The sequence below is a fragment of the Triticum aestivum genome, chromosome 6B, assembly GCF_018294505.1.
Source record: "Triticum aestivum cultivar Chinese Spring chromosome 6B, IWGSC CS RefSeq v2.1, whole genome shotgun sequence".
Taxonomy (NCBI): domain Eukaryota; kingdom Viridiplantae; phylum Streptophyta; class Magnoliopsida; order Poales; family Poaceae; genus Triticum; species Triticum aestivum.
Window position 1 is genome coordinate 717,885,305 of NC_057810.1, and position 12,369 is coordinate 717,897,673.

The 12,369-nt window shown below is 43.5% G+C and overlaps 1 protein-coding gene across 1 annotated transcript; it reads left to right on the forward strand.

Annotated features, from left to right (window-relative positions):
- Positions 1-524: 524 nt before the first annotated feature.
- On the forward strand, positions 525-2,102 carry LOC123135171 (zinc finger BED domain-containing protein RICESLEEPER 1-like). Its single transcript, XM_044554261.1, has 5 exons — positions 525-1,006; positions 1,099-1,526; positions 1,613-1,707; positions 1,801-1,874; positions 1,955-2,102. Coding segments are annotated over exons 1-5 (942 nt in total). The 5' UTR covers positions 525-662; the 3' UTR covers positions 1,956-2,102.
- The last annotated feature ends 10,267 nt before the right edge of the window (positions 2,103-12,369 follow it).

Below are 12,369 nucleotides of genomic sequence, written 5' to 3' on the forward strand. Positions count from 1 at the left end.
AAAGAGGTGCTGAAATCTCTCCTAAAGGGTGTGAGCTCCATATGTCTAACTACAGATTTGTGGACAAGCAACCAAACCTTATCTTACATGTGTGTGGTTGCACACTATATAGATGGGAATTGGAACTTACAAACCCGTGTGCTTGCTTTCATAGAGTTGGATCCTCCTCACTCTGGAAATGTCATTGCGGATGCTCTCTATGCGGTTGTGCTAGAATGGAATATTGAGACCAAAATTATGTCCGTCACACTTGACAACGCTTCAAACAATGATGGTGCGGTTGATGCTTTGAAGGCCAAGTTCTTGTTCCGGAGAGGTATGATTCTATCCTTGCTGAATATGCTTGCTGTTTTTGCTCATATGCTTGCTGTTTTTGCTCATATGCTTGCTATTTTTGCTCATATAGAAGCTCTTTTGTAGGTAAGGACTTCGAAGGCCAATATTTTCATATCCGTTGTTGTGCACACATCCTCAACTTGGTCGTGCAAGATGGGACAGCGATCTTAGATAATTTGATAAACAACTTGAGAGAGACAGTCAAGTACTTCAAGAGGTCACCTTCTCGTCTCCATGCTTTTGTTGCCACTTGCAAAAGCTTGGGTGTCAAAGTTGGTAATCATTTACACTTGGATTGTAAAACAAGGTGGAGTTCAACCTTTAAGATGATTAGCACTGCCCGTGGATATAAGGAAGCCTTGACCTCTCATGCTGGTTCAAATGCCAACTATGCTTGGGCGCCGACAAACGCAGAGTGGGACATGTATGACCTTATCTCTCCATTACTTGAGAGTTTGGCTGAGGTGACAAAAGCATTTTCAGGAAGCTTATATCCCACTTCGAACATCTTCTACCCATACATTGTTGGTGTCAAGCTTGCAATCAAACATGCAATGGCTAGTGAAAGTGACCACTACAAGGAAATGGGTGAAGCAATGTTGGAGAAGTTTGACAAATATTGGGAAGAAAAGAACAATGCCATGGTGATCGCAACCATCTTTGATCCTAGGTACACATGCTTGCTGTTTTTACTCCCGTGGTTGCTGTTTTTTTACTCATATGCTTTCTAATTCACTCCAATGCTATCATCTTTGATCCTAGGTACAAGATGGGTTACATAGAGTGGGCCTTTGGAGAACTATATGGAGAAGGAAGTGCGAGGTTTAGGACTGAGATCAAATCTGTGGAGAAAGAGTTGGCAGCCTTGTATGACAAATGTGTTGCTCAAAATAAGCGAGCTGGAAATGGAGAAAGCTCATCTTCCTCTACAAACATTCCTAGTATCCCGGTTCAAGCTGGGTACGAGGCCTTCTTATCGTCCCGTTCAACAAGAATATCAAAGAGTGAGTTGAGGAACTACTTAGAGGATGCGGTTGCCCCTCGCGACCAGGCTCTTGATCTTCTTGGTTGGTGGAAAGAGAATGCTCCAAGGTACCCAATGTTGGCCAAGATAGCCAAGAGGTTCATTACTATCCCGGCTACCTCCGTGTCTTCGGAATCTACCTTCAGCACGACCGGAAGGATTTTAGGTATGTCAACTCATACTACTGAACTTTGGATATAAACTTGTCAACTTCTCATCCTCACTCTAGTTTGTCAACTTGTGTCGTATTAGATGACTATAGGAGTTCGTTAAAACCGGTTATGGTGGAGGCATTAGTTTGTGGTGCAAGTTATATCAAGGGTGCTCATGTTGACTTGAATCTGGTGGTATGTCTACCATCTTTTCCTTACCTTTGCTTTATTTCTTTTTTGGTCTTGTTGTATGTGATGTGAGCATTTGTCTAACTTCCACACTTGTAGCCGAGGGATGAGAATGAAGAGGATGATGTTGAGAACATCAAGTTACCCACTGTGGTGGAGGAGATCAACGATTGGTAACTATTCTTCCTACATGTTTCACTTGTCATACGATACCAAATATTATTTATGTGAATGTTGCTTATTTTACTTGTAGACATTCATCATGTGGATGTTGATCTTGCTATTTTGGAGATGAATGTCAAAGTGATCTTTCTCATGTGAAGGCTACTTTTGCATTTCTGTTATGTTGAAACCTTTCAAGTCATTAACTATGAATTGTCACTGCTAGCTTGGAGATGAACCTCTCATCTGTGCTATGTTTAACTTGTCAATTGACATGGACTTGGAATTGTCATTGCAAGTTTGTAATCGTGTCGTTCAATGATGATAAGACCTTCTGTTTGTGGATGTGATATTTGTGCTTAACCTGATTTGTGCCATCTTTCCTGTCAATATCAGTTTGTGGATGTCCAAAAAACAAAGGAAATGCTGTCCAAAGTTAGTTATTCTTGCTGTCCAAATTTAGTCCAGTGCTTGCTGTCCAAATTAGTTGTTTGTGGCTGTGATATTTCTGCTCTTTCAGTACAAACTTATCTGAAAACTGTAGTGATCAATGTTTGTGCATGTGATTTTTGTGATATTGTTCCTCTCAAAATCAATTGTTTTGATGTCCAAAATTCAAATAAAATGCTGTCCAAATTTAGTTATGCCACACTAGTCATTGAACAGAAACAGAGCACTCACAGGAGCAGCTTACTATGACTGTATGACATAACTAATTTGGACAGCCTAAACTGTGGCAAAAAAGATCAACATGGCACTCCCAGGATAACCCACGGTCTAAATAGTGGCCAAAAAGCTGAATAGATCAGCTACAGGGCAGCTACAGTCTAAACAATGACACTACAGGGCAGCTACAGTCTACAAACCACACAGCAGCCTAAACAGTGGCCAACAGAGCACTCCCAGCCATCGGTCCCATACGGTCCATTCGGGCTGACCGAGCTTTTGCTGCTTCGGTCCAGTCCTATAAAACAGGCTCGCTGGCCATCTTGGTCCGGTCCGGACCGGACCGGCCGCGGCCGGTCCAAAGGCTGGCTCGGTCAAAGCCCGGACCGGACCGGACCGCGTCCACCCTGACTCGTGGCTTCCTCGTGGAGTTCCAGACTTCGACTCCAAGTCTTCTGGATTGCTTTCGGTCCAAGAAAGATCCTCGCTAAGGTTTCATTCCGTTTGGACTTCGTTTGGTATTCCTTTTCTGCAAAACTCTAAAATAGGCAAAAAAAACAGAAACTGGCACTGGGCCTCCAGTTAATAGGTTAGTCCCAAAAATAATATAAAAGATCATATTAAAGCCCATTAAACATCCAAAACAGATAATATAATAGTATGGAACAATAAAAAATTATAGATACATTGGAGACGTATCATCATTTCCCAGGAACTCCTGGCACTCGATATGCCTACTATCTAGCACAAGTCATGCCAAAATTCACGGAAAATTTCGGCATGACCTTTGCTAAAAAATGGACATATCGAGAACCTGGATTTCACTAGAATGGAAATGAATCAATATTCCGGCGTAACATAGGTCACTCGGATCATTTACCCTGCACATAATCATCATTTTCCAGATATGACATGTCCAAAACATCACATGTCAAATGACATGTCCAAATTCCAAATATAACATGTCCAAAACATCACATGTCCACATATCACATGTCCACTTCAAATTTGCATATAAACTTAAATACTAATTCTAATTAACTAACTAGCACTATAAAATTTAAATAGTAACAATTACTTAAACTAAAAAACCTAGCTAAATTCATAACTAAATCGATAACCTAATTAACCTAGTTCCCTAACTAAAACCTAAGTAAATTAACCAAAGAACCCTAGCTAGCAGAGAGGGGAGGAGTGGTGGGGGGCTTACACAGAGGGTGCAGGCTCGATGACGGCCGAGGTTGGGAGGGGTCGGCGTCGGGGTCAGAGTCGGGGTCGAACGCCGGGGCCGGAGCCGGGGGTCGGGGTCGGGGCCGGGGCCGGGGACGAGCGCCAGGATTGGGGGCAAGCGTAGTGGCGCGGCGAGGGCAGGGCTCCGGCGGCGGGACGATGGAAGAGAGAGTCGGGATTTGGGGGGAAAAGAGGCGGGATGAAGCAAAGAGAGAAGGATTTTGAGGGTTAAGTGGACATAGCAGTAGCGCGTTTAAACCAAACACGCTATAGCTAACTTAGCTATAGCGGTTTTGTAAGGAAACTGCTACTGCTACCTTGACTAGCTGTAGCTCTTTTTCACAAAAGCTCTACTGCTATATATAACCATACCTATAGCAGTTTTCCTGTTTGTTTTTTTCTATTTTCTTTTCCTTTATCTTCTCTCACTTTTTTCCGAGAACAGTGAACGAAGGGAAGGCAATATATATTGCATCATTTGACGGTTAAGTATGTATACGAAATAGGAACATATATATTACATCTTTGGACCCATGCATAATGGCTAAGTGTGTATACAAAATAGGAACATACATATTACATCATTTGACTGATAACATTAGGTTCCTCAGCTTTGACGTTTTCATTTTTGAGTGACCTTCTTTCACTTCTTGTTCGTTGAAGAATAATTGAGCCCCACATTGTGACTTTTCCTTTTCCATGGAGTACGATTTTTCTTAGATAATGTAGTATTGATTCTTCTTTTGACGTATACTTCATCGTCATCGTCATCTTCCCTCATTGGGTTGCCGTACTGATCGTAGTCTTCCTCGTTGGCGACTCCATCCATTCCAATGATGTTCCTTTTGCCTGTCCTCACGACAACACAGCTGGGATTGCGTGGGTCGGTTATGAAGTAGCATTGTGTCACGCGCTTAGCATGTACCCATGGCTCGTTTTTTGCGATAGCGTTCACGGTAGCGCTCTTGGCGCCGGGTATAGTCATGGTAGTGAAATACCGGTTTTCTCTTTCGACATTCTTAGCCCATCTAACACGGAACATCATTGTGTTGTGCATTCCAAAGTAGTCAAGCTCCCAGATCTCCTCGACCCTTCCGTAAAATCTCTCAGTTGCGTCGTTGTCGCTGCCAGTCATGCATTCCATCGTCACACCTGAGTTTAGATCATCACTGTACATATCTTTGGCATCCGTGTCGAATGTGTATCCATTGATATCGTATGACTGATAGGTGATGAGGTTGGGCGAGGGGCCATGTGCTAAGGCATATATGAGCAATCCGTCCTTAGAGCCCTCTTCCGGGGGATTAGCAATAATATGCTCTTTGAACCAATGTAGGAAAGTGGAGTTGTGCGCTCTAGTAACTTCGACATCCGTCCATCATACCCCTCGGCCATGATACTTCTTTGCAATAATTTCTTTGTGCAGTGACACGAAAGGATCTACCTCGTCTAGGTGTTGTAGCACTACCAAGTTTGCTCTGTCAAAGTCGTTGCGTCAATCTGAGTATGCCACGTGCAGTTCCCTGCGACCGTTGGAGTGACCTTCTCCTTCAAGCCTCCCATCGTGCTTGTTAATGGGCAAACCAACAACAGGCGGCTGGTCTGCGCCATATAGAAAATTCTCACAGAAAGAGATGCACTCTTTTGTTAGATAGCCCTGGACGATGCTTCCATCCGGACGGGACATGTTACGAACGAATCCTTTGATGATCCCATTCATCCTCTCAAACGACATCATGTTAGATAGCCCAGGTCTATTATGTCGTCCACAATATGAACACACAGATGCACCATGACGTCAAAGAATACGGGCGGAAAGTACATCTCAAGCTCATTTAGTATCACAATGATCTCTTCCTATAGCCTTCGGAGCTGCTTCACACTGATCGACTTTCGAGAGATGACGTCGAAAAAGTTGCAGAGACCAATAAGCGTGTCACGGACATGCTTGTCCATTATCCCTCTAAGGGGCAATAGGTAGTATCTGCATCATCATCACATGACAGTCATGGGACTTCATCCCACTGAACCTTTTCTTGTTCGTGTCTAGATATTTCCTTATCTTGCCACAGTAACCGGAACTAACTTTGACTCCAGTAAGGCACTTAAAGAATTGATCAATCTCAGCCTGACTTAAGGTGAAGCAAGAAGGGGGGGGGTAATAATCATCTTCCTTTACTCTCTTGCCCTTCTTCTCCCACGCCTCTATCTCTGTCTCTGTCTCGTTTGTCTTTTTACGAGGCGGCATGTGCAGATCTTCCCTGGTCTTCAAATCTTGCAAGTCTTTTCTTGCCTTCGGCCCATCCTTGGTCTTATCTGGCATGTTCATCAGTGTCACGAGCAACCTCTCAAGGACATTCTTACAGATATGCATTTGATCAAGGCAATGAGATGTGTCGAGTTTGTGCCAGTACTCCAAGTCCCAGAACACAGACCTCGTCTTCCATACCTTCAGCAGCGGCTCCGGCGCCTTTTTCATCGTTTTTCCCGGCGCGGGGCACTGGTTCCAGTTTTTCAACAGCTCATTGATTTTGGCGCCGCTCCGCTTACGTGGAGGTCCTCCATGCTCAGCGTGACCATTGAATAGATCTCCACGGTTTCTCCATGGGTCGTTCGGATCGAGCCATCTTTGATGCCCCATGTGCACGATTTTCCCAGACCTGCCATCTTTCCTTGACGTTAGCTGCTGAGACGTCGTATCATCCATGCACCACATGCATCCGCAATATCCATGGCACACCTGGCCTGCGACATATCTATAACCAAGATAGTCGTGCACCGTCGTGATCAACGCGACTCCCATGTAGAAATACTCGCCTTTGCTGGCGTCCCATGTCTTGGACCGTGTTTTCCATAACATGTCTAACTCCTCTTGAAGTAGCCCTAGATACAGATTAATATTATTTCCTGATTGTTTCGGCCCTTGAATCAGCATGCTCATGTGAATGTACTTCGACTTCATGCACAACCAGGGGGGAGGTTGTACATCCATACAAACACGGGCCATGTGCTATGGTTGGTGTTCTGGTTGCCAAACGGATTCATGCCATCGGTACACGCGCCGAGCACGATGTTCCTTGCATCACATTTAAAATACCGATAGAAGCCGTTCAACGCTCTCCACTGGCTTCCATCCTTGACGTGTCTCAGTTTCAGATCATCTCCATCGTCGGGCTTCTTCCTCTCCGCGTGCCAGCGCATGATCTTTTCTTCCTTGGGATCTACAAAATACCGCTGGAGACGGGGAGTGATCAGTAATTACCATACAACTTTCTGGGGACATTTCTTCACGGCATTCTTGTATCGAGAAGCATTACACACTGGACAGCTTGTTTTTTCCGCGTGCTCCTTCCAATAAATTATGCAATCGTTGATGCATGCATGGTATTTAACGTGCGGCAGATCAAGAGGGCACACGATCTTCTTGGCCTCATCCACACTAGTAGGACATAGATTCCCCGCGGGAAGAACATCCTTTAGGTACTTGAGATGCTCATCGAGGATAGTGTCGGTCCATTTGTTTTTAGCCTTCGTCTTCAGGAGTTGGAGCATGAAACTCAAGCGGGTCACCTCAGGATTGCAACCATCATACAATGGAGTGTTCGAGTCTAACACTAGTTGCTGCAGCTTAGCCTCCTCTCTAGAAGCAGCTCTCTCAGTACTCATCTCCTTGCGAAGGAGTGCTTGAACATCAGGGTCCCGCATGATTGAACGTAGTACCGACGAACTCTGCAGCGTGGAGTCCACTTTCTCTCTGTCGCCATGTCCGACCACTTCTCCGCCGCCATGTCCGGCCTCTTCCCCGCTGCCATTATCGATCATCTCTTCGTCTTGCACCGTGTCGTTATTGCCTGCCCCGTCGGCGTCCTCAACATCATCATCCTCATCTTCAATTATCCACCGAGTATAGCCATCCATGAAACCAGTCATCAGCAGGTGCGCTTCAACACGAGCTTCGTCATAGGGGTCGAGCCAAACTATTCCTTTGCATCTTCAACACAGACATAAAACCTCTGTCAGGTTATTTTCTTTCATGTCCTGCACCGCCGACCACAACCACATGTCCACCATCGTTCCACTGACCATCATGAACGCCTGCATGGTAATAATAAACAAATTGATTATAAAAATGCGTGCATGCATCAAAGTCATACAAAAATTCGGTATGACCTTCCCTAAAAATAGGACATGTAGATCTAGAGTTTGCCCGGAATTCAACGAAACGAAAATAAATCGACATTTCAGCAAAACATAGGTAACTCACAAGCATAATTCGACGTCAAATCATGCCACACACACAATTTCCATCATATCACCCTATTATCATATCGCACACACATACACATATTTCCATTCTTGCAAAAGTATGAATTTTTAATCGCACACCTATCTCGAGATCGAGCACATGGTGGAGAGATGATGATGTAGTAGGGAGATCAAAAGTGGACAAAGCTCTTCTTAACAAAGCTAGATCTAGTTAGGGGGCACATAGGTCACTTCACTCAATGCTACATCTACCTAGCTAGCTAATTTGGGAGGAGACAACTTCAACTAGCGGAGGGGGAAGGAAAAAAAGAAAGGAGATGCATTAACGGAGGTGGTGTAGTTAGCTAGGAGTAATAAAGAGAGGGAAATGTAGGTAGAAGAGGGAGAGTAATGGGGGAGAAGTATTGAGGAAGAGAGGAGGTGGGAGGTAGGGGAAAGTGAGGAAGAGAGGAGATGGGGGAGGGGGAGGGGGACGGAAAAAGGTGGCATTATGCTGCGTCTTAGCAGTAGCGCGGGTTGTTAAGTATGCTACTGCTAAGAGCATAGCAGCAGCGTGCTTCTCTCGCACGCGCTACTCCTAAGCGGGTCCCGCCATGTGGTCAGTTTCAAAATTAGCAGTAGCGACAAGAAAAAAAAGCGCGCTACTGCAATTACTTTAGCAGTAGCGCGTGTGGCACAAGCGTGTTGCTGCTAAACCGATGTTGGTGGGTACTGTCGGTCGCTTTTAGTAGTACCGCTTGTTTTGAACCCGCGCTACTGAAAGTTAGCAGTAGCGCCTCTTTTTGTACCGCGCTGCTGCTAAGATTATGTGTATAAGGTTTTCCCTAATAGTGATAGTTTGATAAAAATGAGTGCCGTCTGGTGAATGATCTGCTTACACCATGCAATTACTTACGACAAAGAGTGAAAGCCGAGATCGAAAGGTTTCAATTTCGATGATTAGTTGTTACCTCCATGCTAAAATTGAGCAGATGATTTTATTGCTAAAGGAAGGACGTTGCTGGTCCAATCGCGTACTATCTCTAATGGCGAAAACATGAATCATGGCGAGTTCGTTTCTCTCTATGTTTGCCATCTCGACTGCGAAGAAAAGCATGTGGAAGCCAAATTTGACTTTAGTTTCATTGTCGAGGTTGAGTCGAGGAATCAAGTGTGCATTCATGGGAAGAAAACATACAGCTTCCCCTCCGAGGCCTCTTATTGGGGCCCCTACAAGTTCATGCCCTTGAACGATCAATTAATCTAGAGGAGGATCCGATGTGACATCATGGTCTGTGATACGTCTCCGTCGTATCTATAATTTTTGATTGTTCCATGCCAATATTCTTCAACTTTTATATACTTTTGGCAACTTTTTATACTATTTTTGGGATTAACATATTGATCCAGTGCCCAGTGCCAGTTCCTGTCTGTTGCATGTTTTTTGTTTCGCAAAAACCCAATATCAAACGGAGTCCAAACGGATAAAAACGGATGGAGATTTTTTTGGAATATTTATGATTTTTGGGTAGTAAAATCAACGCGAAACGGTGTCCGAGGTGGCCACAAGACAGGGGCATTATGTGGGTAGTAATATTTTTGGGTAGTAATATCTCATACCAACAGTACTTCAACAAGTATCGGTATATTTTCGTATTCGTTTTGTTTATGCATTATGTGCAAGTCTTGGAGCGTCTTTTGCATTTAGTTTTTTATTTTTCTTTTATGCACCATGCTGGTATGAGATAGTCCTTGGTTGATTTATAGAATGCTCTTTGCACTTCACTTATATCTTTTGAGTATGGCTTTATAGAATGCTACATATGCTTCACTTATATCATTTGAAGTTTGGATTGCCTGTTTCTCTTTATATAGAAAACCGCCATTTATAGAATGCTCTTTTGCTTCACTTATATTTGTTAGAGTGTGGGCGTATCTTTTCTAGAAAGAATTAAACTCTCTTGCTTCACTTATATCAATTTAGAGAGATGACAGAAATTGGTCATTCACATGGTTAGTCATAAAATCCTACATAAACTTGTAGATCGCTGACTATGATATGTTTGATCCCTTGCAATAGTTTTGCGATATAAAGATGCTGATATTAGAGTCATGCTAGTGGGTGGTTGTGGACTGTAGAGACACCTGTGTTGAGGTTTGCAAGTCCCGTAGCATGCACGTATGGTAACCGTTGTGTGACAAATTTGAAGCATGGGGTGTTTCTTTGACTGTCTTCCTTATGAGTGGCAGTCGGGGACGAGCGATGGTCTTTTCCTACCAATCTATCCCCCTAGGGGCATGCGTAGTAGTACTTTCCTTCGAGGGCTAATAAACTTTTACAATAAGTATATGAGTTCTTTATGACTAATGTGAGTCCATGGATTATACGCACTTTTACCTTTCCATCATTGCTAGCCTCTTCGGTACCGTGCATTGCCCTTTCTCACCTCGAGAGTTGGTGCAAACTTCGCCGGTGCATCCAAACCCCATGATATGATACGCTCTATCACACATAAGCCTCATTATATCTTCCTCAAAACAGCCACCATACCTACCTATTATGGCATTTTCATAGCCATTCCGAGATATATTGCCATGCAACTTCCATCATCATCATATACATGACTTGAGCATTTATTTTCATATTTCTTTGCATGATCGTAAGATAGATAGCATGAGTTTTTCATGCTTGTCCGTTTTTTGATGTCATTGCTACGCTAGATCATTGCCCATCCCGGTACACCGTCGGAAGCATTCATATAGGGTCATATCTTTGTTCTAGTATCGAGTTGTAATATTGAGTTGCAATTAAATAAAAGTGTGATAATCATCATTATAGAGCATTGCCCCATGAAAAAAAATAAAAAAATGGAAAGGCCAAAGAAGCCTAAATAAAAAAGGGGGGCCAAAGAAGCCCACCCAAAAAGAAAAAAAAGAAAAAAAAGAAAAAAAAGAAAAAGAAAAGGGGCAATATCCTTTTTCCACACTTGTGCTTCAAAGTAGCACCATGTTCTTCATATAGATTGTCTCCTATGTTGTCACTTTCATATACTAGTGGAAATTTTCATTATAGAACTTGGCTTGTATATTCCAACGATGGGCTTCCTCAAATGCCCTAGGTATTCATGAGCAATCAAGTTGGATGCACACCCACTTAGTTTCTTTCGTTGAGCTTTCATACATTTATAGCTCTTAGTGCATCCGTTGTATGGCAATCCCTACTCCTCACATTGACATCAATTGATGGGAATCTTCATAGCCCGTTGATTAGCCGCGTCGATGTGAGACTTTCTCCTTTTTGTCTTCTCCATATACCTCCATCACTATATTCTATTACACCTATAGTGCTATATCCATGGCTTGCGCTCATGTATTGCGTGAGGGTTGAAAAAGCTGAAGCGTGTTAAAAAGTATGAACCAATTGCTCGGCTCGTCATCGGGGTTGTGCATCATGGGAGCATTTTGTGTGACGAAGATGAAGCATGACCAAACTGTATGATTTTGTACGGATATGCTTGCTTTGGCCTTGTTGTTTTGAAAAGACATGATTGCTTTATTGGTACGCTCGAAGTATTATTGGTTTTTATATCAAATGATTGACTATTGCTTTGAATCACCTGTGTCTTAATATTCATGCCATGATTAGACATATGATCAAGATTATGCTAGGTAGCATTCCACATCAAAAATTATCTTTTTATCATTTACCTACTCGAGGACGAGCAGGAATTAAGCTTGGGGATGCTGATACGTCTCCATCGTATCTATAATTTTTGATTATTCCATGCCAATATTCTTCAACTTTTATATACTTTTGGGCAACTTTTTATACTATTTTTGGGACTAACATATTGATCCAGTGCCCAGTGTCAGTTCCTGTCTGTTGCATGTTTTTTGTTTCACAGAAACCCAATATCAAACGGAGTCCAAACGGGATAAAAACGGACGCAGATTTTTTTGGAATATTTATGATTTTTGGGAAGTAAAATCAACGCGAAACGGTGTCCGGGGTGGCCACGAGACAGGGGGCGCCCCCCTCCCCCCGGGCGTGGCCTGGGCTCTCGTGAGCCATCCGTAAGGCGGTTGACGCTCTTCTTTTGCCGCAAGAAAGCTAATTTTATGAGAAAGATCTCGGCGAAAGATTCACCCCAATCGGAGTTACAGATCTCCAGATATAAAGGAAACGGTGAAGGGGTAGAATCAGGAAACGCAGAAACAGAGAGATAGATCCAATCTCGGAGGGGCTCTCGCCCCTCCCAAACCATGGGAGCCAAGGACCAGAGGGGAAACCCTTCTCCCATCGAGGGAGGAGGTCAAGGAAGAAGAAGAAGAAGAAGGGGTCCTCTCTCCCCCTTGCTTCCGGTG

Excerpts from the sequence above, each read along its gene's own strand:
- LOC123135171 (XM_044554261.1), top strand. The coding sequence starts at position 663 with ATGATTAGCACTGCCCGTGGATATAAGGAAGCCTTGACCTCTCATGCT. Across the intron at positions 1,527-1,612 it reads CACGACCGGAAGGATTTTAG|ATGACTATAGGAGTTCGTTA; the intron begins GTATGTCAACTC and ends GTGTCGTATTAG. Across the intron at positions 1,708-1,800 it reads ATGTTGACTTGAATCTGGTG|CCGAGGGATGAGAATGAAGA; the intron begins GTATGTCTACCA and ends CCACACTTGTAG.